We start from the raw sequence: 26,889 nt of genomic DNA on the forward strand, positions 1-26,889 counted from the left end.
CTTCTCAATTCTCACTCTCACTGTCATTCTCACTCTCACTGTCAGTCTCACTCAGTCGGGGCACCCATCCACCCACCCACCCAAACACCTAATCAAGCCAGCTTTTACCCATATGCATGGCGGTTACAGTACACGGTTGACGCCATTCCACTTTGTACCTCTGCACGGCCGGTAGGTAGTGTAGTGTACGTATACACACCACAAACGCAGTACCCGCAACTCTCCTCCCCGACCTGGCCAGGCACGGCGCGCGCAGGACTACGGATACATCGAAGACGCTACCCCGACCAGGACAGGGTCGGGAGATGGTGACGCAGCGCCTACCTATATAGGTACTGTACGCTTACGATGCGAGGTACTTTACCTACGTTGGCTCTCTGGCAAGTCTTTTCTCTCCAGAGTGGATTTATGTATGTATGTATGCATGCATGTACTTGAGCGGTGCAGTGTCTCCGTGTACGGATATATCATTTGACTGTACTTGCAAGGTCCCTTGGGTACTAAAACGCCCCAACTTCCAAAGCCGCGCAGGTCAGCCAGTGAGAGAGAGGATGCTGCGGTCCCCGTCTGTGGTCCCTTTCCCCTCTACCAAGTAACGCACACTACGATGCGTGTTCGTGTGTGTGTGTGTGTGTGTGTGTGTGTGTGGTGTGAGTGTGTGGCACCCCCCGCCTCCCCCCGTCAAACTGGGCTTCCCCCGTCGACGGCGCAGGGGTATCTTGGGCCGCTGTCTGGCCTGCCGGCGCCCACTTCAACCGTGCTTTGCTCTTCCCACCACACACACGCACCACCCTAAAAATCGCTACCCTTTTGCCTTTTCCCTTACGTTGATCGGTTTTCCCTTTTGCCTCCCCTCCCCCTTCTTATGTTTTCTCTTCCTGTACACCATCCTTGTGTCAGTGTATTCCAAACAAACCGCCCTTCTCTCTCTCTCTCACTCAGCCTGCCGCTCCCTGGCTCTCCAGGGCGCGACGTGTGTCTGTGTGCGTGTGTGTGTCTGTGTGTGAGAGACTTTTGTTCTTCTTTTTCGATTGTACTACTCTGTACTGGACCTGGGGAAGAAACACGAAACCGAGGATATAGAGAGAGAGGAAACCCCGCCGTAGGTAAGTGTACAGTTCTGGTCTTTTTTTTCTTCTTTCTCCCTTCTTCTCTTTTTCTGGTGTTTCCTTTTATGGCCCCGGTGCTATGGGTGTGTGTGGGGGTTGAATGTCTCGCGCATTCGCATCGACTTGTGTTGTAGAGCTCTCCCCAGAGAGAGAGAGAGAGACAAGAGAGAGCAACTGCGCCGTGCCGACAAGAAACAACCCCGCCGAGAAGGGAGCGAGAGAGAGAGAGAACAAACAAAACCGGTACCCTATTCCTGCGCGCTGCGCCGCCGACTCGGGAAAGCCAACCATCCCGCCAACCTTCGATGCGCGCCCAACGGTTTACCGACATCAACCACAATACTACGGAGCTGGACTGCCGGAAACATCACACATCATACACCATAACAAAAGGGGGGGACAAGAGGTTGGGGGGCGCTTGCGGCGGAAGCTGGGGAAAGCAACAACGACGAGACGGTTTCGGCTTGCGCTTTTCCAAGGGACACCGAGGAGAACCAGGAGGAGAGAGAGTTACAAGGCGAGACATTCGGGTCTCACGCTACGCGGTCCAGCTCCATCCGCTGCTGCCACGCGTGGTCCCGCCCCGGCCGCCATCGTTGCGCTCTCTCTCTCTCTCTCTCTCTCTCTCTCTCTCTCTCTCTCTCTCTATCTCCCCTTGACTCTTCAGTGCTTCACCGGCCGCCACCCGCATTTGGAGACGACGGGCCATGAGGGACGCTACCTCGCGTTACGTTACCCCCCCCTTCTCCCAGTTGGGGGTCCAGCTGGGGGAGGGTGTAGGGACCAGCACCGCCCGACTTTGCCAGATCAAACACCCCGCCTCCGGCTTTCCTTGTTTACCAGACCCGCCAAACTCTCGCTCTCTGCTCCGTGTTTCTTGTTGTCGTCACGGCCGTCTCCCCCCTTTTTAGCCTACCAACCGCAGCAGAGCCTCGGGTGCTGCCGCTGCTTCTGTTCTGACCACACTGACCTCCTTCCGTGTTCCTGTCGCTGACCGCCCGCCTTCCTTGATGCCAACAGTATCGTAGAAACCCCGCCGCCACTTGGCTCCTTGCGCCGTGTACGAGTTGTTGTTGTACGCCAAAGTATGGACGAGCTACGTTTTCGATCTCAACCGCCCACCCGTAACGATTCCACGATGAACACGCTTGTCTCGCCCCCACGGAACGGCAATCGCCTCCCTCAGCCTGTCCAGGCCGCCCACGACGGCCGAGGTTCCCTGCCTCGTCGCTTCACCACCGACTCGGGGCGTGTACCAACATTGTCTTCCATTACCAGCCAGCGCGGCCCTGACCTCGGTGGTCAGGATTACAACAACGTATGTCGCCCTCCCCCCTCCGTTCGTTGGGCCGCTGTTCCTCTGCGCGTCTTTGCTTGAATGCGGCTGACCTTTTTATTTTCCAGACTATGCACAAAGTTCAGTTGGTACGTGTGGGCTCGTCGACCCTTGTTCTTGCGACAGACGGCTGCTCGCAGGAGAATGGCCCGCCACCCGAAGCTAACAAGCGGCGCAGATCGAGAAGAAGAAGATCGAATACGAGAGGCTCCGCGAGCAGAGGCGCCGTTTCGAGATGGAGATGCAGAAGCTGGAGCAGGCGCAACGTCGCGAGGAGATGGAGCTCGCCAAGATGCAGGACGACCTCCGCCACGGCCACCAGTCGGAGCCCACGACACCCCCCGAATACCACGAGTCGTCGGGCTTCCCCACCATGTTCTCGCGCCCCAACCGGTACTCGACTTCGAGCTTGACGTCGCCTCCCGGCCTCTTCAACCGCCCCGGTCGTTCGGGGTCGCAGCTCACCTCGCCCCAGTCGACCCTGATGCAGTCCCGCTTCACATTTGACGACCACATGCCGTCCCGATCCGTGCCGGGATCCCGCAGAAACAGTGACGAGGACGAGAAGGAGGAGGCTGTTCGCCAGGACCCGACTAGCCATCGGTCCTCCAACGCGTGAGTGCCGTGACCCTGCCCCCCTTTCGTATTGTATGCTGTGCATCTTGTGGACAAGTCGTTGGTGAGTATCGGTCCGGTGAAATGTGGTAAACGCGATCCCTCGGGGGTCGAGGGACCGTAAACTCGAATCCCACAGGCAATCCTGCTCGTTCTGATGCGTTCTTCTTGCCTTGGGAGATACTGCGGTGTGTTGAAGTGTTGAAGGCACTTCAAGAAGGCGCGCGGTTCCGTTATGGAATTGATGGACGGACTCCTTCCTTCAATTGCCTCCTTCTGGATCGCCTCACCCACCCACCGATAATAGGCCAACTTTGAGCCTTGAGTCTGTGGACCTCTTGATCTCTCTGATACACAATCACACACCACATCAGACCGCTCAAGCCACAGTCATCAACCAAGCCTCCTTGGCACCATCTTACAGCATTGTGAATTGGCCTTTGACTTTTACTCTGACTATTCACTTCACACGCTTGTTCTGAACTTGCAACAACGCACCTTCTGTTCTATTCAATCTCGCCGTTGCAAGTTCCCAATCTTCAATCTGGGCGTGCCTGCCTTTCGCAATCTTTCACTCTTCGGTCTCAAGCTTCGCAGCAATTCCTTCACTATCCCCCTCTATTTAAGGCTTTCTTCATAAAGGCCTTTCTCTCATTTCTTTCTTCCAGAAACAGAAACAGACCAACAATTTGTCCACAAGTGAAGCATACTTACTACAGGAAATCAAGTACACAATCGAAGCAATGGCTGACTCTGGTTCCCCTAACAACAGCTACAATCGCTACTCGATGCCAGTCACACGTTCCCGCACTGGTCTCTATGGTGCCGACCTTGACCAGACTGGCACTGCCCGCTTCCTCTTTGGAGAGGAGGACACTTCAGGCGACAACAAGTACGGCCAGAACAACGGCGACGATAACTTTCCAACTTTGGTTCGCCGAGACGATCAGATGGTAAGTCACTCTTTGCAGACCCCCTTCCCACCCAAACACTGTCTGCCCTTTTTTTATATTTCCCCTCCAAAACATGAGCAAGCCAGTGCCATTAAGGGCTCATGTGAGCTTCCTCGCTGGCAGGCTGAGGTTGGATGTCCTAAACCAACTTTTGGAGACGGGAAGGTGCAAGCCGCCAGCCACAAGCCGAAGCAACTGCACCTGCCTTCAACCTCACCTCCCGATTCAACCCCACCGCCTTCCCCAGAAAACATCCTTCGCGTCCATGCTTCTTTCCGTTTCTGTTCCCGTTTCCCAATTTTCCCTTACGACACAAAAGAGACAATCACCCTGTTTTGTTTGTTCGTTTACACCGTTCCTCGCACTTTCCCAATTGGGATGGCCAGGGTCAGTTTTGCAGGAGTTTTCAACTTGTCGACGTCAAATCCACGCCCATCCAATTGTCAGCCTCTGTACCAGTGTTGACAATTTGTTTGCGTCGTATAGCTCTCTGCATCTTCCGCTGCCCTTGACCTTGCCCTCTCCCCCTCGCCCGCTCCTGGCGCGCCCTCTTCCAACGGTTGGGGCAATATTAACCGTCACCGCACCCAACAGAGCTTGTCTGCCATCAACACGTCTGCCCTCAACGGAGCTGCTTCTCCCGGAGACATCGGCAACCGATCTTCTGTCCGCCACTCGCTCGACTTGAAGTTCTACCCCGACGCTCCCTCCGACAGCAACCAGAACCCCATCGTCTCCCCCACCGGGAACCACATGATGGCCACTCCTCCCAAGCTGCAGAGCTCCTTCTCTGCCAATGACGTACCCACTGTCAAGAACGCCAACGGCGGCTTGGTCACCAACAACCATGCCCAGCAGCATTTCCACAACCACAATGCTAGCATTGGTCGCATTCCCGCCGGCGCTGTTGCAGGCCGTCACAGCCGTGAGCTGTCCAACGACAACAGCATGGGCGGCCAACGCGAGCAGGCCGGACCTTACCCCTCTATCCAGTCCGCTCTCCAGGCCAACGCCGCTCCCTTCGGCCCAGGGGCGTCTGGCCAGGTCTTCCCCCACACGTCCCAGGGAAACCAGGCCCCCAATGGGACTGCTACTGCCGGCCCCAGCAATGGATACGGCGCCTTCTACCCCAGCGGCTACGTCTCGCCCAACAGCAACGGCCCGCCCACCTCTGGTCCCTACGGTCTTCCTCTCCTGGCCATGAGCATGCAGAACATGAACCTCAACAACGGCAACACCATGTACCCCCCTCAGAACTACGCCGGCTATGGCTCGCTCTACACCCCCCCGCAGCAGCAGCAGCAGCAGCAGCCGCCGCCTCAGCCTCGTGACAGCCAGGCCCGGGTCATCCAGCACCGCCGCCAGATGGACAATGAAGGTACGTTGAGTTCTCGTTCCTCGTCCCTGCATCGCACCGCTAACATTTCCCTCAGCCATGTCCCGCTACAACGGCCTTGCCCTTGAGAACGTCGGTGGCCAAATCTATGATCTCTGCAAGGACCAGCACGGCTGTCGCTATCTGCAAAAGAAGCTCGAGGAGCGCAACCCGGAGCAGGTCCACATGATCTGGCTCGAGACCAACCAGCACGTCATCGAGCTCATGACGGACCCCTTTGGCAACTACTTGTGCCAGAAGCTTTTGGAGTTCTGCAACGACGATGAGCGCACTGTCCTCATCCAGAACGCTGCCGCCGACATGGTTCGCATCGCCCTCAACCAGCACGGCACCCGCGCGCTCCAGAAGATGATTGAGTTCGTCACCACCCCTACTCAGATCGAGATGATCATCAACGCCCTTCGCTTCCAGGTCGTCGAGCTCATCCAGGACCTCAACGGCAACCACGTCATCCAGAAGTGTCTCAACAAGCTCAGCGCCCAGGACGCGCAGTTCATCTTCGACGCCGTCGGCACCCACTGCGTCGACGTTGGCACCCACCGCCACGGCTGCTGCGTCCTCCAGCGCTGCATCGACCACGCCTCGGGCGACCAGAAGACCTGGCTGATTGCCAAGATCACCGAGCACGCCCCGATCCTTGTCCAGGACCCCTTCGGCAACTACGTTGTGCAGTACATCATCGACCTCAACGAGCCTTCCTTCACGGAACCCATTGTCCGCATGTTCCAGAACCGCATCGGCCAGCTTTCCCGCCACAAGTTCAGCTCCAACGTCATTGAGAAGTGCTTGCGCTGCTCCCAGGAGCCCTCCCGCGACATGATTGTCGAGGAGCTCCTGACCCCCGGCGAGATCGAGAGACTCCTCCGCGACTCGTACGCCAACTACGTCATACAGACCGCCCTCGAGTACGCGACCCCCCACGGCAAGTTCCGCCTGGTCGACGCCATCCGCCCCATCTTGCCGTCCATCCGCTCGACCCCCTACGGCCGACGCATCCAGGCCAAGATCCAGGCGTTCGAGGGTCGTGGTAGCGCCACTTCCAGCGGCCAGGTCACTCCCGCGGACCCCAGCCAGGGCCAGATCCCCCTGCGCTCCGGTCACAACCGCGCCATGTCCAACAATACCTCCGTCATCTCCCCCGGCGGTGCTTTCGGCAACGGCCTCAACGGCGCCATGGCCTCCCGCGGTAACCAGGCCAGCTACCCCGCGGCCAACAACGTCACGGTCCCTCCCCCCGGCCCCCAGGGCCAGCGGATGCCGCAGTTCGGCTTCAACGCCCAGCAGCGCACCAACGGCGGCGCAGCCGCCGACACGGGCGCCGGCGGTGAGACCCAATGGCTGTAATTGTATTGGACGCGTTGTCGACGTTGTTTGGCATCCAGGATCCCACTTCCTATTGGTACGAAGCGGGACGCAGGCACTCGACAACGGACACGATGGGCGGCGGCGAAATGATGCTTTCCGCAACGGTTTTCTTTTCGACACAGCACGGCGACAACACGCAGCAACGACTTGATGATTCTTTTCCTTTTGATTGTCTGTGCAAACACCCAAAATCATCCACCATACAACTTCGCAATCCCACCCCACCTCTTCATCCGTCGAGCACGGCGGTCTTTGCATCCGGTTGCAAGGCCAGCTTTGTGTGTACACTATGGACCCGGGCAGCGTACTGAGTGCCCTCTTTCGGCATTTGCAGCGCAAAACAACACAAGAATCGCATTCTGCTTCTCGGCAGCCGTCAACAGATCGGACGGGGCCTTCAATAGGCTTGTACTTGATTCGATGCGACACATCGACATAGACGAAACGCTTTTTCCTTTCTTGCCGCTTTCCATTTGTCTCTTTCGGTACCTTTCTGCTTTTTCTTCTTCTTCTATTCTCGACGCTCGCTCTTCACACGGAAAGGGAGACACTGCCAGCTTTCTTCCTTGGTGCATGGTTGGATCGGGCTCACGACGATGACATGGGCTTAATTCATTCGACGAAATGCCAGTTACGACGCTGATCACGAGACGCGCGACGATTTTCCGGAAGAGATTGGTTTCTTTTCATTACGAGCTATGGCCTTTGCGGTGTGCTGCGGGCTCCATTGGATTGCCCTGCTCTGCGTTGCGATGGATCTCTCCACTCCAAGTCACGACTGGAGATGTGCTCGACTGCATGCACGTGCATTGCAATGGAGTCAATCAACATCGGGACATGACAGCATTGGAGGCATTTTTGTTTTCACTTTTTTTTCTTTCCCTTTTTCTTTCTCGCACGTAGTTTGGCATCGTTTGCTGGTTTCGCGATGGGCCGCCTGGTAATACCGCCCACGGCTTTCTGACTGGGAGGACGATAGAACAGGCAAGACTGGGAGGTTCATCAAGAGGGGCGAATGTTGCTCTCGCATTTTGGGGGGGTGGGGGTTTCTGGAACAGATTCGATTGGCCTTCTGCAGATGGGAGAAAGTTTTCTTGAGTGTGTATGAGAACCATAGGGACGATCATGGGCGTTAATTTATTTCCTTCTCACTTCTTTCGGCCGGCGAAAGGGGAGATGACGGGGGAGGACTTGGCTTGATTTGCGAATGCTCATCAGCAAGTTGCCCACAGCAAGCACCCTACGACCGCGCATGTATTTAGGCAGATGATGCAAGACAAGGACCTTTGAACCAAAAACAAACGTTTGCCCATTTCCGATGCGCCTGTGACTTGTGACGCGACACGCGACACGCACGCGATGGAGGAGGATTGCGTCTGTGTAGCTATATTTGGCGCCTCTTGAATAGACTCGGTCGGCTCCAGGGAAAACACACACCGACAAAGGAGGTGGGGCATGTGAAGTGACCGAGTGCCAGCGGCGCGGCTTGATTGGCTCACAGACCGTGCCCCCCCGCGGGACGACAGGAGGTTCTAGAACAGTACTCCGTACCTACAGTACATGCTACAGGTGGCGGGTGGTCACACGCAGTCTGATACGCAGGCGCGCTCATGCCATGAAAGGGAAAGGAAAAAAAAAAAAAAAACCCCAGGCCGCAGTTTTTAGTTGTCGAGGCCTCCTTCCTTTACCCTTTTTTATTTTCATTCTACTTCTTACTTGTTTCCCTCTCTCCCACCGCCACCACTCTCTTCTTCTCCCCCCTTCTGTGAGACACAAAAGGCCTCGAACAGCGACAACCGCGCGAAACCCACCCACTTTTATTTTTTTCATTCTGCTCTTTCGCAACTTGTTTCGCGAGCTCGAATCTAGTCATTTTTCATCTGTTTTGTTTGCTTCGAACTCGATAGCGAGAAGGGGGAGCAAACGCAACATCTTAGAGATCACGTCAAAAAACTAAGAAAACTAAGAGAGACACAAACAAAGACAAAATGACACGTGGCAACCAACGCGACAAGGCCCGCGAGGCGGCCCAGAAGAAGGCCGCGGCTCAGGTAAGACCTGTTTTCTGCACCCCTTTTTCCGACTTACGACGCGTTCCGCGGAGGGGAAGGGAGGAACGAGGAGGGTTCTCTGGTGATGTATTGGACCATCGCCGCGCTCTCTCGTCCGCAACGCTGTTTGTGCGCCGCCGCCGCCGCCGCCGCCGCCCCCCATGAGATGTCTGGAGACTCTTGCGTCTTGCGGTGGGGATCAGGGGGGGACAAGGCCGGGAGGGCGCGAGTGTGTCTTTCCGGACGTGGGGTAAGAGGGGGGGATCGGCGGCGCTGGGACGGGGGACGGCCGTCGTGTGTCCCGGGACAGAGCTCCGCGGGGGGGAGCGCGCACATGCATCGCGAGTGAGAAGGAATTGCTGACCGCCTCGCCCGCGACGTACAGAAGAAGGGGAACAGCATGAGCGGCACCGAGATGCAGCGGGCCAAGGAGAGCGCCGCCGAAATCATGCGCCAGAAGCAGGCTGCTGGTGAGTCCCTGTTTCTTTTCTCTTCTGCTTTTTCGTCCTCCCCCTTATTTCATATCTCTCCTCCATCCTCCGTCCTCCTCGGCTCCCGGCCCGCCTACGGTCGTCGTGCCGCGTGGCTGGACTCGCAAGGGGCGTCAGTCCGATGCCGCAAGGTAGAATCATCCAAGGAGCAACGGCCAGGTGGTCTGAAGGTGTTTAAATGGGCGGGAACTGATGTGACGGGGCACCGTGATGACTGATGAGTGATGACTGATGATGATGATGATGAGAGCGTGAGATGCTGACGATGCGTGCGCAGCTGAGGCCAGAAAGGCAGCGGAAGGGGCAGGAGGCTCCAAAAAGAAATAGACGAGGGGGGAGGGGGGGGGGGGGGGGGGGGGGGGGGGCATCCTCTCCCTCGACAATCTCTTGTCTCCCTATCGTCTTCCTGACGGACCGCGGTCTCCCTCGTCGCTCGCGCCGTCGTTCCGCAACGCCACTCGGGCTCATGTGATGCCGCGCACCTTGCCTCGGTGGTCGGATGGACGTGAGCGTGATGAGTAAGCGATTGGTGGAGCGTCGGAGACTCGGACCACGGGGACGGCGTTGGGGCAAAGGGGGTGAGAGGAAGAGAGAAGAGGTAGAGAATCACAACAACAAAAAAACAAAAAAACAATAACGACAAGACGAACAATTCAGACGAGAGCGCTCTCCTTTTTTTTAAATCTTATTTTAATCTGTTACACTGCTATTGTTCAAGCGGCGGCAAGAAAGGTGCATGCGGCGCAGGAGGGAACAAATCCGGGGTCGGACAGCGTACTTTGTGTACTACATATACGCCTGACAGTTGACCAGAAGAAAACATGCCCAAAACACACACACTCACACAGACGGTAGGGGTAGGGGGGAGAAGAGGCTCATTCTGCTCCGGTTCGCTCGCTCGCTCTGCTTCCCTTTGCTTCAGACATGACCTCCCCAACTGGCATGTCGGTCACCATCAAGCCCCCGGTCCCGACGTGTTAGTCCAGGAGAGCGAGGCCGTTTAAGAATAGATAGACGGGAAGCCCGCGTGACGTATCCCCCCCGCCATCCTGTCAACGGACGCGATGGACCTCTCCGCGGCGGAACCCCAAGGCTAGACGACCAAGCCCCCCCCCCCCCCCCCCCCCCCGGCACCGATGGAATCCCCCCCGTCTCTCGTCTGATGGGTGACACAACCGTCCGGCGAACCGCCTCGGCCGAGCCGGTCGAGACAGGAACGCCCACCTGCCTGGAGACTGTGTATGACTCGGTCCGTCCCACCCCCGTTGCCTCGCCGGGCCTCCCCGCGAACACAGCACACCACGCCAGAGACGTTGACACACACTCACACGCACTCACACACACTCTCACAACCCGACGCGGGTACCCCCACCTCCATGACTTGGGCCCCCCTTTCGTCTTCTCTCCTTCAGATCCCACGCTGTCCTTGCCTGAACCAGGGGCACGACGCCTCGATCGGTCGATCAAACCGAGTTCGCGTGAACATGCCCTGTGTAACAGGAATCCAAATGCGTGTGTGTGGAACGGGGAGGGGGGGGGGGCGATTCTTTGCTATTCCTGGCCTCCCTGGGCCACATCGGTTCTGGCGCTCCATTCTGCTGCCAGGTCTAAAGTCATGCAGCACACGTTACACACACACACACACACGCATTCACATGCAAGACGGGAAATTGGCGACGGAACCGGGGTATGTGATCGTTCATCATCCATTTATTCCTATTAGGTGGTTGCGAAAAATCGGTCATGTTTTCCATCCAGGAAATACGAACCAGTTCATACTCTTGTAATTATCCCCTAAAAACCTTCTCAACCCCTCCAAGAGACGAGGGGGAGCGGGACTCGACCCCAAGCTGAGGTAAAGCCGGGAGAGGAGAGGGACAAGGAGGTTTCTATCATCCAGCCCACCCCAAGGCCATCCAGGCCGAAGGGGGTAAGGGCGGGCTGCGACTGTGATTTTCCCCAGCTCCTTTTCCCGTTTCCGCTGTATCGCCTCCGCAACCAAACAGAAATCTACATGATGAAAAAAAGAAAAAAGAGAGAAAAAAGAGAAAAGGTCGTGAGAGCCCCCCCGAGATGTGTGACGTGACAACTCCGGATGTGTGGTATCGTTCCCAGCGGAGTGGGTAAAAAACAGTAGTTCTTCCCGGATGCGACGAAAAGGAAGATGGGGGCGTTGGGGAAGAGGCGGGAAGGTCTTTTTACACAGCATACTGTTTCGACGAAACCCGTACCCTCATTTATGCCTCCATCATGTTCATGGGGAGAGAACCAGCCATGCCGCCGAAAGAGCCGACGCCCTGAGCGCCGACGGGGAACGAGCCGGCGGAGCAGGTGACGGCACACACGCAAGCACCGGCGCCGTTGATCTGGCCAGAGCCCTGCTGGATGTTGCCACCAGCGGCGGGTGCAGCAGGAGGGGCGGCAGCGGGAGCAGATTCGGCGGGAGGGGCGGCAGCGGGGGCAGACTCGGCGGGAGGGGCGGCAGGGGGAGTGCCTCCGGTGATGGGGCTAGCAGCGCCCTTGCCCTTCTGGGCGATGGCCATGGACTGGAACAGGGCCTGAGTCTTCGCGGCGGTGGGGTTGATGGAGAAGGTCATGCCCTTTCCGCAGTGGCCGTTCTGGGCGCAGTAGAACCCTGGTTTCGTGTTAGTCAGATGGCACGGACCGGGCGCATTCTCTCTCTCTCTCTCTCTCTCTCTCTCTCTCGCTGGACGACTTACACAGAGGGTCGGAAACCATGACTTGCATGGCGACCTGGGGAGGCGGGTTCACCGTGTTGTTGGGGTTAGGCATGAAACCAGAGTTCATGCCGCCGGCGAGGGGGTCGCAGGGCGTGGCGAAGGCGGACTGCGTGACGGTGTGGTTCTGGCTCATGAAGGTGAAGACAACCATGTCACCGACGTTGGCCTTGACCTGGTCGGGAGTGTAGACGAGACCAGCGGGGCCGCCAACGGTAACCTGGAGTGGGGGTCAGCAGGCTTTCCGGAGTCCAGCCGGGAAAGTCGACTTACGTGGTGAGTGGTCGCGCCAGCCGGGGGGGCAGTGCCGGAGGGAGGGGGGGCGGCACCAGCCGGAGGAGCGGCGACGCCGCCGGCGGGCTGGTTGATGTTGATCGTGGGAGCACCGGCACCGGGGTTCGCCCAGATGATGATGATCTCGGTAACCTGGGTGTTGGTGATACCGGCACCGCTAATGCCCATGGGGAGGCTGGCGAGGAGATCGGCGGCAGCCTTCGACTTGTGGCCGTCGCGGCGGACGGGGTAGTTGTTGTGGGCGGACTTGGCCGAGGCCAAGGCGGCGGCGGAGAGGGACAGTACGGCGGAGAACTTCATGTTGACGGCTGTTTCGGTTGTCGATTAGGGCGGTGACCTTTTGAATTGCCTTCTCTTTTTCCCTTTATTTTCAAATAGATTTACTTTGTTGCGAGACTACTAGAGTCTGGGCGATCGAAAGTCGACAGAGGAATAAACTGTTTAGTAAAGCTGGATGGCGTAAATGGCGAGGGCCTGCTCGTGATATAAAGTAGAGTAAACACGGAATCGGAAAAGGGAACGAAAGTCACACAAGGAATGAGTGAAGACACGAGGCGGATGAAGAAGAGATGAGGGGGAGAAACAGAAACCTTTTAGGAGTTGAGGGAAGGGGGGGATATGGAGAGCTTAAATCAAGCGAGACTCGCAAGCACAACGGAGCGCGAGCCATGTTACATTATCCGTTCGCCATCCATGTCCTGGGCCGGTGGACTCCAACTGGGCGAGTACCTACATGCATGTGTGTGTGCGTGTGTGTGTGCAAAGGCCTGTCCAGGGCATGGCATGGCATGGGACAGCCCCTTCCCGGCCACAACGTCGACCTCGACGAAACAGGACGAGGAAAATCTTCCGCCAGCCCGTCCTTGGACTAGGTAGAGGAGGGTCTGGAGGGCACTTCGCACCCCGGCCTGACCCGGCCAAGCGCAGCCAAGCAGCACCCCCTTAGGATCCTGGACGATAGACTGTTCTATAAGAAGGTTCTGCGGTGTGGTGAGTGGGAGACGGAGTCGAGAAGGGGGGGAGGTTCGTCGCTCGGGGACGCAGCGTCCGATTAAGCACGCGAAGCACAGGCCGACGGTGGTATTGCCATCCCAAGGCTGGGGCAAATAAAGAAAGAAAAAGCCAAGACGACATGTGGATGTACGGTGGCAGGGGTGTGCAGGGGTCAGGGTTGGGAAGAATATGAGGCAGGGGGTTTGGCGAAGGGATGAATGATGGGCTAAGGTAAGCACGAAGGCAACGCGGCTGCAGTGTAGTACGGTAGGGTCGATGATGCATGAGGAGCTTGGTGTACCACAGGGCAAGACTCATGCTTGGGATGGCCTTGTTTCCTCTCTCTCTAGGACTGACAAAGGTTGAAGTCTCTAGGCCAGCGGTAGCGAGTGGCCCGTCGAGGTGGCAGCAGTTCGGGCAGCAGGTAGGCCGGAGAGAGAGAGAGAGAGAGAGAGAGAGAGCAAGCACCAAGAGGTGGTAGAGGCGGGGAGGCTGCACCAGGAGGCGGGCGGGAGCTGTGACAGATTCGTCTCGAGTCGTGTTTTGGCATCTCGCTAAGTGGTCCCCTCCCCCTGGCCGCTCTTCCGAAGACGGTGGTTGGCTCGGACATCGAGCAGCGTCGAACCCAAGGGTTTTGCATGTTACGGTGGCTAAGGAGGCCTCTCGGTCATTGAAGAGGGAAGGATTGAAGCGGGAAGACGGCATGCCATTTGGAACAGAGGATTCGGCTCCGGTTTGCGCATGTCTCGCTGGAGTTGAGAGGTTGTCGTGGATGGGATGAAAGGGAGAGAAGAGAAGGGGAAGAAAAAAAAGAAAAAAAAAAAGCCGTTGGGGTTGTGGGTGGGTGGGTGCAAACTGCACGTCAGTCTACACGAGGTACTTAGGTACTTCCACCGCTTTGGGTAAGTACGCACCAGTGCCTGCCTCACTTCGCTTACTACCTGTATTCCGCGATATTGGTAGATAGATGTATCCGTACTATGTATACGTATCTATCCGTACATCGTCGACCGATAGACTAATCCCCTCCCGACGGATCTCTTAGCGACCCTTATGCCCAAAATGAGGGTATCAAAGAATGCCCATACTTCTTCTCCGTGGTAAGTTGATCAATCAAACTCTTCCCGCCAACCGCCATCTTGGGAAAAGGGGTGGACGGTGCTAAACCTTAATACGGCCAATTAAGGTGGTCGAACCTCCCCCCCTGACAGGACACGTTAAACGAGTTTGGGCTAGCTGCCGAAGCGACGGGATGAGCGTCCACCCTTTCTTCCTCTTTTCATAATCATTTCCCACTCTTCTGCACCGTTTGGGCCACATCCGTTCCTGCAGGTACCCAGACTGGATACAACTCTACTTTCAACCTTACTCGCCGGCGCCAGAAAGATACGTCTCTCTTTTAGGTCGTACACCACCTAACCTGCCCAGCGTGTACTACCGGTAGGTATGGTGCGATGGGTAAAAACTCCCTGACAAGTAAGTAGTGTGGAGTTGTGTGGAATTCTGACCCTTGAATATTGAGACTCTTATTGGCTAGATTTATGCAGGATATGCACAATAACCTCAAAGTGTCTATGTACTGCTGACATAATCGAAAAAAGTCCGGTCACATTTACCTGATGAGGGTGTCAAACTTTGGCTTGATACCGCAGTAGGAGGAGGTTCGGACTACTTGGTACACGTAGAGAATGAGGAAAAGAGGCGAAGACGAGACGAGACGAGACGAGACACTGCATTCAACGGTACACATATCCATTCTCCATTTCCAACGGCTTACAGGCCAGAACACAAATCATCCAACCTCCTCCTCGTCTAGACGGTGACAGACCAATTCCCAGCACGTGCGCCGCCTGTCACAGAAGAGCAAAACTAACGGCGCCTGCCTCCGTCTCAGTCCTGCGTCGGGGCCTCTACACACACCCATCTTCCTTTTTCCCACCTCGGATTCCGGCTTCTCTTACCCCGTCACCCAGCCAGTCAGCCAGTCCCAAAGGTTACTGAACCCGGCATCGGCACGGCTAGCAAGGCATCGCATCGCAGCGCACCCACGACTCAACCCGGGCCCAACCTGCCAAAGCACCTTGATGCTGGGCGTGCAGTCGCCTCAAACAAGCCTACCTGGACGGTGAAACAGGCCCGCCCTGAGTCCTTCGCCTCCCCTTCCACACACACACACACACTCTCTCTCTCTCCCCCCCCTCTTGCGCGCCCGCCGGCTTCCACCTCGCTTTGGTCGCAATCACGGCCGACTCTCTTCCCGGCCCACCTTACCAAGAAGTCCCAAGAGTCGCAGAGCTGACGAGAATGTGGCAGTGGCAGCGGCAGCGGCCAACCCGAGCCCGTCCCATCCAAACTCGACTCGCTCGCTCTCTCACACCCTCAACCACAGGTCGATTCAATGTCACCCCTCATCCAGACCCTTTTTCATCTTATTTTGTTTTTATAAATAATATTTTACTTTTTACTGGCATAACTTTGCCCGTCTGTCCGCCTACTGTCAGCAGCCACACCACTGCGACCGCAACTCTGTCCGTCCCATCACATCCCGGCCCCCTCCTTGTGGATCCATGCGCCCTGCCTACCCGTCTGCGCTCGCTTCCAGCATGATGCTTCAACCCGGCCAGCAGGCCACCCGCTGATCATCCTAATGCCGGGGTGGCCCAAAAACAACAAAGAAACCAAGGGAGAACCAAGCATCTGTGAATAAAAATAAAAAATGATGAAAGGAAACTCCAAGATCCGGCCATCACACGGTACGCGGCAGAGCCCAAGTGTCGTCGGCTAGTCTTCCTTCCAGCACCGCCATCACTCACGCTCCGCCACCCCGGGCCCGGGTCACGGAGGACTAGTTGCGAAAGAGCCTGGCCTCGGCATCGAAGCTTCGGCTTCCCGCCCAGCCCAACTCTATTCCCAAGCCCCGTTCCCCGCCATCTGTGGCTAATCATGTCGACGATGATGTCGCCTGATCAGAGAGAGTATCTCCATGCCCTTTCGTGCACCACCGGTGATGGGCCGCTTCAAGAAAGAATACCTTCTCTGAGAGGGGGGAAGCACCAACGCCGTGGGTGTCGCAGTTTTTGTCGGACATCAATACATCCATCATCCGTCGAGAAACATTCACATTGCAGGAGTGCGCCAAACGATCGTCAAATGCACGCCCGAAAACGGGGCCTGGAATTGTCCGCAGCCGCTGATCGATCGCCTGCAACTCCACGTTTTTCTTCTATCGCAATGCCTCGCAGCTTGTTTCCGATCAATGCTCCTCCGAGAATTGGGAAAGGAGAGAAATGAAAGAAAACAACGACCAGAAACCCCCGTCTTCACTAAGCACCCCCGGCCTCATCACTAGGCCGGTGTCATCTCTTCTGAGCCGGACGAGCCGGATGTGCCGTTGCCTTGTCAGGTCTTGGCTCCCCATGTTTATGTCTAGGTACGGCCTCAAAGACTCGTGGCCTCATCCTGCCCTTCATTTCCCGGGGTTACAGTAGAAGCGCAGTGAAAGCCCGATTTTGTGTGCATGTCAAGAGAAACGAAGGAGTAAAAAAAAAACTAAAAAAAACTGCCGGGGTGCACACCTCAAGAGAAACAACCAAGCCCTAGACCCGGTCCGGCGGTGAAACAAAACGCCCTCTTGGGCAGCGGTTGTGGATAAAAAAAAGGCGCGCTAAATTATTATGAAATTGTCTGTCGCCGGCCACGAGGTTGCATTTGGGCCCCACGTTCCCCCCAACCGTACTTCAATTTCCTCCCTCCAAGGCTGGTGCGCAAGAGGGACGACGGACAGCACGGCAAGGCCAGAGTGGTGGTGTTGTAAGATTCGTTAGCTGCCACTGGCGTTCGTGTGACACATGCCACGGCCAACCTCAGACAAGGAACCGTGTGGCGCCGTTGCATCATCGGACGATGGAACGGATCTTGTCACAGAACTCGCCCTTCCGCGTGCCGATCAGATAGGCTCTCTCATAGCCGCCCCTCAAGACCGTCAACCTCACCCCATTCCCCACACAGCTTCTTGCTTTCCAGTCGCAGGCCCCCCCAGGATGCCGCTCAGCCCCGTTCTTCCGGATCCTCGGAGCCTGTCTACCTACTTGGATTGTTGCTGCTGCTGGCCTTCGTACAGTCCAGTGTAGTATCCGGCGTAGTACCACGACATCAAGAGTCTTTTCAGGCCCTCGTCTTGTACTGCAAGCTCCATGGTCAGTCTCGGCTTCTTCCATCCTTCCATCCAGGAGGGAGAGAGGGCGGCCGCTGTCATTCCAACCAACATTCAATCGACCGCCGGGAGCGTCTGCATACCTGTGCCGAGGAGGCTTTGCGGGCCTGTTGTCGCAGGACCTGGGATTGCCTCAGCGGTAGCCACGCCGCTTGGGTTTGTTTGAACCTGGGAGCGAGCAGGGGACAAGTTAGTGGGCGTGAACAGAACGCATGAATGAAAAAAGCCAAGCTTTTTCTGATCTGCCTGGATTTTCACCTGGGGCGGAGAGGAGGATGGGGCAATGGGTTGTTTTACATCCGTGCTGCTGCAAGCCGCCCCCTTTGTTTTGTTGCCTCCCTCATCGTCGTCCACGATCTCTGGCTGATCGGCCGCCTTCGTTTGCGCGTCGATGGTCCTGCGGCGATCATGACATGTCAGAGGTTTTTTTTTTTTCTCCCCCTTCTAGGGATGGTTTCCGCGATGCTCAAGGGGTAGGGCTAGCCGTACTGGGGCTCTGTTTCCCACTGGAGATCACCGTCTTCGAGCTTGCCTCCTTTGGCGTGGATGCTGTGATATTTCTGCCAGGACCATCAGCTACTGCTCACAACATAACCGTCGCCCATTCTGAGAGGTGGAGGGGGATCACTCACTTTGTACTCGTCCAGCGCCTCATTCCATGAATTTATGAGGGCGGAGTCATCCCACATCTCAGCATGCGTCATTTCGATATGATTGTCAGCCATATTGATGAGCTCGATCCTCCGTGTCTGAGAGACCCGGTCCTGGTCTGTTGTTGACAGAAAAATATCTGAGCACCGATTACGACGCCTGCTGAGAACCTCAGACTGTCGAAAGCAGAAGCACTGAAGCAACGGGGGAATAGCGCAGTAGGCTGTGAGACCAGGAAGCGTCTATCAGGGCCCAAGGGCTGTGGGGAGAGAGGTTCTCCCAAGTAGCCGTTCGTGAATCCGTCTGCTAATAAATGACCGATTGTGGCCGGCTCTATTCTGTTATGGGACCTGAAATTCCGACCAGCTCCGGGTTCGTTGCGCTGAGTGTTGTTGGGATCGTTGTGGTTCCGGGATCGGTAAGTGTGAGATGGCTGTCTTCTGAGCCTGGGGCTGGGACCAGACAGCGCTGACTGCGGAATGAGATTCACGGTTCTTGTCGTTGTCGGTTCATCAGCTTGAGGCTTCGCGGTTCTTGCTAGAAAAAGTAGGCATCGACAGCTTCAACATGGGAAGTGCGGCTCATAGGTGAGCCTCTATAGTCGATAGCAGCCGCTTCACAATTAAGGTTAGCGCCGGTGATGGCCCTCTCGCTTTTTTCAGCACCGATGCCCCCCGCTAAAAAGTCGCTAGCCTGGGCGGTTGCGAGCAGCGCGTTAGCGGGGCTCCAACCTCACCGCCTCAGTGTCGCGGCGGCAGAATCTAGGAAATTTTTAGTTTTTTTGCTTTCGCGCCTGTACTCGGTCGTGTGTGGAGACCACTGCTTTTCCAGGGACCGACAACAATTACCAGAGCAAAATCGCAAAAATGGCCCCCGAATTGAGACCAAGAACCAGATGTAAGTTTGGTCTATCCTGCGTGAATGTTGTGCAAGTAACTAATTGTCTCCAACAGCGGCGACGGCTGCGGCCGGGAAGCAGACCGCGGAGAAGACGACCGAGGTCGAGAAGGTCGAACCCAAGAAGGTGACCAAGAAGACGACCAGGAAGACGGCCAAGGTCGAGGATGTCGAGAAGGCCGATAAGGTTGAGGAGGCCGAGAAGGTCGAGGAGACCGAGAAGGTCGAGAAGGTCGAACCCAAGAAGGTGACCAAGAAGACGACCAAGAAGACAACCAAGAAGACGGCCAAGGCCGAGGAGGTTGAGAAGGCCGAGAAGGTCGAGGAGGCCAAGGAGGTCGAGGAGGCCAAGGAGGTCGAGGAGGCCAAGGAGGTCGAGGAGGCCAAGGAGGTCGAGGAGGCCGAGAAGGTCGAGAAGGTCGAGAAGGCCGAGAAGGCCGAGAAGATTGAGAAGGTCGAGAAGGTCGAGAAGGCCACCAAGCGTAAAGGTATGCTTAGATATAATGTCACATGTGCGCATCGGCTGACGAGCGGCGTATGCAGCTCCCGAGGAGGCTCAGGCATCCCCTGTCGCCGCGAAGAAGCAGAAGTCTGCCAAGGCGAACGCCAAGTCGAAGAAGTCGAAACCCGAACCCGTCAAGGAGGCCGAGCCCGAGGCCACCGAAGTCGTCGAGGCCGCCGAGGTCGCTGAGGAGTCTGTCGTTGCTCTGGACGACGGCGGCAATTCGGACGAGGTTGACGCCGACATCCAGGCGCTCGCTGCTGGCCTCGACTCGGACGCCGAGAAGGCGCCCGCGGGCAACGGAACCTTCAAGGAGGGCATGGACGTTGGCAAGGTCCCGAAGCACGCCAAGAAGCAGAAGCAGTTGACGAACGGCAAGAAGGAGGAGCCCGGCGTCGTCTTTATCTCGAGGCTGCCCCACGGTTTCTACGAGCACGAGCTGAAGGGTTACTTTTCACAATTCGGCCCCATCAACCGCCTGAGGCTGGCGCGCAACAAGAAGACGGGCGCCAGCAAGCATTACGCCTTCATCGAGTTCGCCGAGGAGAGCACGGCCGAAGTCGTCTGCAAGACCATGGACAACTACCTCCTGTTCGGCCACATCCTCAAGGTCAAGACCGTCCCCCTTGACCAGCTGCACGCGGACGTCTGGAAGGGCGCCAACAAGCGCTTCAAGAAGATCCCGTGGTCCAAGATCGCCGCCGGCGAGGTCGCGAAGCCCCGGACGGAGTCGGGCTGGACCCACAAGGTGTCCAAGGAGGAGAAGAAGAGGCTGGAGCGCGCCCAGAAGCTTAAGGAGATCGGGTACGAGTTCACGGCTCCCAAGCTGAAGGAGGCCGTCGCGCCGCCGCCGGAGCCGATGGAGGTCGACGCCCCCGAGGAGCCCAAGGCGATCGAGGCCGCGGCGCTCGAGGAGGAGAAGCCCGCGGAGGAGCTTGCCGTGGAGGAGGTCGCAGCGGTTGAGACGCCCAAGTCGGCCAAAGGCAAGGCGAAGAAGGGGGGCCGGAGAAAGACCAAGGCTTAGAGGCTCTTTAATAATATCCCCTCGTTACGAAGTGTTTTTTCTTCCTTCTGTCTATCTGACCATTTATCAAAAAAAGTATTGTTCTTCATAGGGTATGCTACTGCGTTTCGTCGTTCGGGAGTACAGTTAGATCAAAAACATGGACATATATGTGTACATCTACATAGGTAGCATCAGGGATGAGAGCATGTACGCGCATAGCGAACCCGTCGCACCCATCTGAAATTCATGAGAATTTGGGCAAGCACCGGGATTATAAAAGGCGGATATCGGTCTGCTTCAGCGTCAAAAACGAACAAGTCAATGGAAGATGCGCTTGTTCGAGTGATATTTCAGCGAAGGGTAAAATATGTGAAGAAGAAAGGAAGAAAGGGAAAAATTTCCAGACAGAGCAGACCCTTCTTGATGGGGTCGTCGCTCGATAAGATAAGGGTGACTAATCCCGCCGGACCCGCCGCCCGGCCGAGGTTTGCGCCAGTTGGCAGCATACGCAGCGCGGCACACCTTACCTTGCATCCCGTACTGCGCCGTGGGGATGCATGTCGTATACAGGTAGGTTAGGTACCTTAGGTACTTTGGTATGCCTCTGTCATGTCATGCAGCTCGTATAGGGTCATCCGACGACCCAAGAGACGATGACAGATGGGGATCACACGGAATTGCCGATCATCGTATTGGCTGACTATTGTTGATTATTTCTACCGTGGCTCGTGTTAGTCAGTAGACCAGCCGTCCAAGCCGCCGTTTCACATGGTGATTCTATGCTTCGAACACCGTAATAGCTCATGCCCGGGACTGCTTACTACTCCCTCGGTATGACCTGGGATCACCATCAGTCAGGGTAAAACAACCAAAGATCGTTTAGGGAATCAATTCTTTGACAGCCTGAGTTCAAAGAGTGCTGTTGACCCGTGGCACTCGCGCACTCGCACACTCAGCGGTAAAGGGTTATAGCGGGTGCATCCCAGCTTATCGCTATCGGCGGCATGCTTTGTGGGCCCCCTCGACCAGTGTGGGGGGACCCGGAGGACCTACACCTCCCGCGTGGCAAGTGAACACGCTCGCTAATTTGCGACCTATAGCTTACGTGGTGTAAGTACATACACACCCGCCAGCTGCAAACTGTCGACATTTCGCAGCCCTCCCCTAACGACCGACCCTTCAAGAAAGTAGAGCTTCCTGTCCGCGCCCACCAGCTCAAAGGGCTATACCCCACCTCCCGATGCATCTGAGAAGTCATCATGTCGGCCGCCGCTCCCTCTACTGATCCGGTCCAAAACGCATCTTCAGGTTCGTCGATTGGTTCCCGTCCTCGCCCAAAATGATGCGATGGAATGGGCTAACACGGATGGTCACCACCTGTAGGGAAGAAGAAGGGCGGCAAGAAGAAGAAGAATAATGCGAACAACCCCAAAGAACCCATAGAGACGAATAGCGTAGACCCCCAGCCCGAGGATGCTGAGGATGGCGATGATGAACCGGAAGCCCCGGTGCAGGTGGCACTCCCTTGATCCCTCCCCTGCCATCTCCACTGAACAGGTGTCTAATCATATATACCATCGCAGGCCTCTACACACACAGAAGAAGCCGGGCCCGACGAGCCAGCCGACAAAGACACGACGGCCAATGGCCACATCGAGCGACCGACCAGCAATGGACACGCGAACCCCCCGATAGAGAAGGCGGCCCGGGAAGAGGACCAGCCAGCCAGCTCCGACGCTACGGCAAAGCTGGACGCGCTGACAAAGGAACGAGAGGCGCTGCGGTCAGAGGTCGAGCAACTGCGGAAGCAGTTGGAGACCATCCAGGAGACGCACAGTGAGACCGTCACGCAGCTCAAGTCGGAACTGGAGGAGACGTCGACAGCCAAGGAGCAAGCGGAGGAGAGTTACCAGGCACTCCTCGAGCGCGTCAACCACCTCAAGTCGACGCTCGGCGAGCGGCTCAAGCGCGACCGCGCCGAGCTGGAAGAGGCCAAGGAGCGCATCGAGGAGCTCGAGTCGCAAAACGAAGAGCTGCAGAATGACGCCAAGGCATCGCAAGAGGAGGTGGCCAAGCTCAAGGGGGAGCTCCAGGACACGTCACGCGAGGCGACGAGCCTGCGCAGCCGCAGCAACCTGTCCCAGCAGAACTGGGTCAAGGAGCGCGAGGAGCTGATGAGGCTCGTGGCCAGCCTCAAGGAGGAGGTGGAGACGACGACCAACGCCATGGGCGAGTGGGAGGTGATCGCCATGGAGGAGCGCTCCGTCAAGGAGAGCCTGGCCGAGAAGGTGTCGGAGCTGGAGGAGCAGGTCGCCAACCTCCGGGACGGCTACGAGAGCGCCGCGGCCGAGCGGGACAACCAGTCGCACGTCATCGACAACTTGCAAAAGGCCCTGCGCGAGATCCAGGACGCGCGCAAGCGGGAGCTGCGCGAGATGGTCGAGACATCGGAGGAGCAGCTCCAGGCGATGAAGAAGCTCGTGCACGAGGCGGATTCCCGGGCCACCGAGGCCGAGGCGGCCAAGGAAAACCTCACCAAGGAGCTCGAGCGGACGGCGCCGTTCGAGAAGGAGGTCAAGGAGAAGAACCTCCTGATTGGCAAGCTACGGCACGAGGCAATCGTGCTCAACGACCACCTCACCAAGGCCCTCCGGTACTTGAAGAAGACGAAGCCCGAGGACAACGTCGACAGGTGCGGCCTTCCCCCTCCCCCTTTTCCTGGTACTCTTTGTTATTTTATTCTTGCCACGTAGACCCCGCCCCGCTAACTTTTCCTTTCTCTCTCTCTCCACACAGACAAGTCGTAACGAACCACCTCATCCACTTCCTCATGCTGGACCGCTCTGATCCGAAGCGGTTCCAGATCCTGCAAGTCATGGCCGGCTACCTCAACTGGACTGACGAGCAGCGCGAGCAGGCGGGCCTCGCCCGGCCCGGCGCGTCCAGCAACCTGCGCCTCCCGCCCTCGCCCTTCCACCGCACACCCAGCACGCCTTCGCTGAGCGCCGAGTTCTTCTCCGAGACGCCCACGTCGGCCAACAAGGAGTCCCTTGCGGACCTGTGGGCGGGCTTCCTCGAGCGCAGCGCCGAGGAGGGGCTCGACTCGGCCATCGTCGGCGGCGGCGGCGCCACCCCGCGCGACCGCAAGGACAGCGGCAGCAGCGCGGCGACGGGCGCGACGAGGCCCGACACCCGGGGCGGCGGATAGTGGAGGCCGTCGTGGTACGGTGCGGCGGTGCCGTCGTCTAACCAGTGAGCACTCTCCACGGGTCTTCACGGCGGGGAGGGGCGGGACCGGTGGTCACAAGGGAGGAAGGGAGGGAGGCAGGGGGAAGAGGCAGAGCCTCGAGAGGGTTTGGGTATACCAGAGCTTTCCATGACTTCTCATACACTCTTCCTAACACACACACACACGCACACAGAAAGAAAAAAAAAGACGTATGTTCATACCAACATAAAAAAAACCTGCTCTGGCGTTCGGTGAAAGTGAGACATAGGCACGCGGGGGAGGACAAGAGGGCAATTATCAGGCGCGCCGAGAGCGGCCAGTATTATTCAACGGCCGCCTCTTTTCGTCTTTTTCCTTTCTTTTCTTTTTTTTTTTCTTTCTCTACCGGTAAGAAAAGGGGAGGGGGTGATGGGGTTAGCACCCACCGCCCCCTTGAGTTATAGATGTTAAGAACAGGCGGGGGCCGGGACTCGAAGAGTTGTACGATTGGAGTCGGGAGGGAGGGAGCGCGAAACGTGTTGGACGGACGGACGGTCGGACGGTTGATCAAAGGGATACCATTACACTTATGGTGGACGGATTTCACCATCAGCCCAGAGAGGCGTGTTTTAAAGCAAACAAGAAAGAAAGAAAGGGGAGGGGAAAAAAACGTAGTTTTCACTTCCGGGTCGTCGTGGCGCGTTTATTTATATATACCCCCCCCCGCCGCCCCCCTTTGTGACTTTCTCGGAGAGTCTACCCTCTCCGGACGGCCACGCGGCTCGGCCAGCAGAGGTCCTAACTGTACATACTCTGCTTTCCGGGACCCAAGGAAAGTAAGTGGGTGATGCTTCGAACCTCTTCTCTACACATGCATGCATCTGTTCCATCGACAAACACTCGCACACGCACACACACACACCCAGTCTACTGCGCCTGGGCCATCCCCTCGGGCAGCTTAAAGACCCCCTCGGTGTACATCTCCGCGTCGGCCGTGACTTGGCGGATGTTGATGCGGTTCTCGAGGGCGTCGTTGACACTCTCGACGACCTCGCGCTCCTCCATGGCCTCGCGCACCATCTGGCCCTCGCGCAGCCAGTAGGCCTGGCTCCGGGCGCGCAGCTCCTCGTCGCGGAGGGCGGTGTTCTTGACGATGCCCAGCGCGCTGAGCTTGCTCTTGACCGTCGTCAGCGCGCGGTTGCCGGCCTCGATGCGCTCGGCGTCCGAGGGCGGCAGCACAAAGGCGCGGCGGGTGGCGCTCAGGAACAGCAGCGCGCCGATGCCGGCGTCGAGGGCGGCCAGGCCGACGAGGCGCAGCGCGCGGGTCTTCCAGTAGAAGAAGTCAAGGTCCTGGAGGCGCGTGGCCGTCGAGTTGGCCGAGTAGTCGTACGAGTTGACGAGGCAGGCGTCGGCGAAGGCGAGGGCGGCGGCGGCCATGGTCGCGTGGGGCCGCCAGCGCGCGCCGTCGCGGCCGGTGACGGCGGAGGAGGTGACGGCGGCGAGGATGATGAGGTTGACGAGGTGCGGGAGGATGATGGCGGGCAGGGCGTAGTAGAAGTACGACTTTGGGTCCTCGGACTTGCAGAAGGGGCAGTCGGCGAGGGCGTCCGGACCGAGGTGGAGGTACAGCAGGCGGGACTCGAGGTTGACGAAGCGAGCGCGGAGGCGCTCGTCGGCGGCCGACAGCAGGCCTTCGGGCCGGAGGGAGGAGAGGCGGTTGAAGAGCACGTCGACGGGGATCTGCAGGCGAGACTGCGTGAGGGCGAAGACGTTCTCGGGCGCGAACGGCGGCAACGACTTGGCGAGGTAGACGAGGACAACGCCCGTCAGGATGGCCAGCGCGCGGGCGACGGGGGCCGAAGGGGCGATGGGCTGTGCGCTATGGCGGGAGGCATCGCGAATGGATTTGTAGGCGGAGATGACTTTCGGGAGGAGGATGGGGCCGAAGACGAGGAGCAGAGATCGAATCCTGGCGCGCCGTTAGCCTCGTCAACGTGATTGTGTGCGTGTGGTTTGCTTTGTGGTGGTGGTGGTGGTGGTGGTGGTGGTGATGGTGATGTTGGGTCCGGGCGATGATGTAGTTGGGGTAGCAGGGGGACATGTGGCTACTACTTACTCTGCCCAGCCAAAGGCCATGATGGGCGACGACGACGACAACGACAACGACACGCAGGTCGTGCACGGGGACAGGGTGTTTCGTAAGGGAAGCAAGCCTCAAAAAGCAGCCGGTCGTCCTCGAGCTTGCGCGTCCACAAGGCCTGACAAACTGGCCTTTATTTTTATCTTCCTTTTTTTTTCTCCCTAAGTCTTCCGGGAGGTCAGCGCGTAAGGCTAGTTACCTACGGATAGTGTAGGACACGACGCAGAAGATGGGTTGAGTTTCCCGCCAAGAAGCTTGAATGCGGCTTACCTAAGGTGACATCCTGCCCGGGCGACTAAGTTAGGAGCTGCTCCCGGCGCAGGGGTATGCTGGCTAGGAATGACGGCACAATGATGTACCTCCCTGCAGGTACTGGAGGGGGGGGCCGGAGCTTCTTTCTCTATTTATTTTTATTTTCTTTCATTTGTTATCATTTCAACCTTTGCGACAGCAGCCGGCAGACAGAACTTTGTAGGTCATCACCGGCATTTCATTGGCGCACCGCGCTAAGCATAACGATTACGGATTATGCTACTGCTCCTTGGTAGACTAACGTACATCCAAGCCAGTCATCCATCGTCGCTTCTTGCAGTGCTTTTCTTCTCTGAATTCCCCCCATCTCTGTCTCTGTCTCTTCTCTGTATTGTACTGATGTCGAGAGGCCGTCAAAATCTCGCCTTGTTTTTTGTTCTTGTGTTTTTTTTTGCCCGTCGCAGCTCCGAGTTGGTCGTGACCGGCGCCATGCTTCCACTCCGAAATCCGCGAAACAAAAGTACTTTTTGGTTTTGTGGTATATCCCAACGCCGCCTGATGAGTGATGAAGAAAGAAGAAAAAAGAAGTGTCAAAACTGTAAAAACCCCAGGAATCCCTCGCAAGAAAAGAAGAGGAAAAAATAAAAATAAAAAGATAAAACAAAGCAAACCACGGGGC

At 57.3% G+C, this 26,889-nt stretch overlaps 7 protein-coding genes across 7 annotated transcripts; 4 read left to right on the forward strand and 3 right to left on the reverse strand.

The window, feature by feature from the left end:
* Positions 1–2,247: 2,247 nt before the first annotated feature.
* On the forward strand, positions 2,248–3,064 carry GLRG_08646 (uncharacterized protein; the record flags this gene model as incomplete). The annotated part of the gene is made up of 3 exons (XM_008099196.1): positions 2,248–2,427; positions 2,514–2,534; positions 2,624–3,064. 3 exons carry the CDS (start codon positions 2,248–2,250, stop codon positions 3,062–3,064), a joined length of 642 nt encoding a protein of 213 aa, XP_008097387.1.
* A 739-nt stretch (positions 3,065–3,803) lies between these two features.
* GLRG_08647 (uncharacterized protein) lies at positions 3,804–6,753 on the forward strand (the record flags this gene model as incomplete). Its single annotated transcript, XM_008099197.1, has 3 exons — positions 3,804–4,013; positions 4,500–5,391; positions 5,447–6,753. 3 exons carry the CDS (start codon positions 3,804–3,806, stop codon positions 6,751–6,753), a joined length of 2,409 nt encoding a protein of 802 aa, XP_008097388.1.
* Positions 6,754–11,553: 4,800 nt separating this feature from the next.
* GLRG_08648 (uncharacterized protein) lies at positions 11,554–12,648 on the reverse strand (the record flags this gene model as incomplete). Its single annotated transcript, XM_008099198.1, has 3 exons — positions 11,554–11,951; positions 12,037–12,274; positions 12,328–12,648. The coding sequence occupies 3 exons, from the start codon at positions 12,646–12,648 to the stop codon at positions 11,554–11,556; spliced, it is 957 nt and encodes a 318-aa protein (XP_008097389.1).
* A 4,777-nt stretch (positions 12,649–17,425) lies between these two features.
* Positions 17,426–18,279, reverse strand: GLRG_08649 (uncharacterized protein; the record flags this gene model as incomplete). The annotated part of the gene is made up of 5 exons (XM_008099199.1): positions 17,426–17,523; positions 17,638–17,722; positions 17,813–17,951; positions 18,044–18,114; positions 18,187–18,279. The coding sequence occupies 5 exons, from the start codon at positions 18,277–18,279 to the stop codon at positions 17,426–17,428; spliced, it is 486 nt and encodes a 161-aa protein (XP_008097390.1).
* A 792-nt stretch (positions 18,280–19,071) lies between these two features.
* On the forward strand, positions 19,072–20,628 carry GLRG_08650 (RNA recognition domain-containing protein; the record flags this gene model as incomplete). Its single annotated transcript, XM_008099200.1, has 3 exons — positions 19,072–19,102; positions 19,159–19,590; positions 19,646–20,628. The coding sequence occupies 3 exons, from the start codon at positions 19,072–19,074 to the stop codon at positions 20,626–20,628; spliced, it is 1,446 nt and encodes a 481-aa protein (XP_008097391.1).
* Positions 20,629–21,869: 1,241 nt separating this feature from the next.
* On the forward strand, positions 21,870–23,818 carry GLRG_08651 (uncharacterized protein; the record flags this gene model as incomplete). The annotated part of the gene is made up of 4 exons (XM_008099201.1): positions 21,870–21,918; positions 21,994–22,124; positions 22,194–23,302; positions 23,407–23,818. The coding sequence occupies 4 exons, from the start codon at positions 21,870–21,872 to the stop codon at positions 23,816–23,818; spliced, it is 1,701 nt and encodes a 566-aa protein (XP_008097392.1).
* Positions 23,819–24,745: 927 nt separating this feature from the next.
* Positions 24,746–25,954, reverse strand: GLRG_08652 (uncharacterized protein; the record flags this gene model as incomplete). The annotated part of the gene is made up of 2 exons (XM_008099202.1): positions 24,746–25,787; positions 25,935–25,954. The coding sequence occupies 2 exons, from the start codon at positions 25,952–25,954 to the stop codon at positions 24,746–24,748; spliced, it is 1,062 nt and encodes a 353-aa protein (XP_008097393.1).
* Positions 25,955–26,889: the final 935 nt, after the last annotated feature.

This window comes from Colletotrichum graminicola (assembly GCF_000149035.1).
Source record: "Colletotrichum graminicola M1.001 genomic scaffold supercont1.40, whole genome shotgun sequence".
In the NCBI taxonomy this organism is placed as follows: Eukaryota; Fungi; Ascomycota; class Sordariomycetes; order Glomerellales; family Glomerellaceae; genus Colletotrichum; species Colletotrichum graminicola.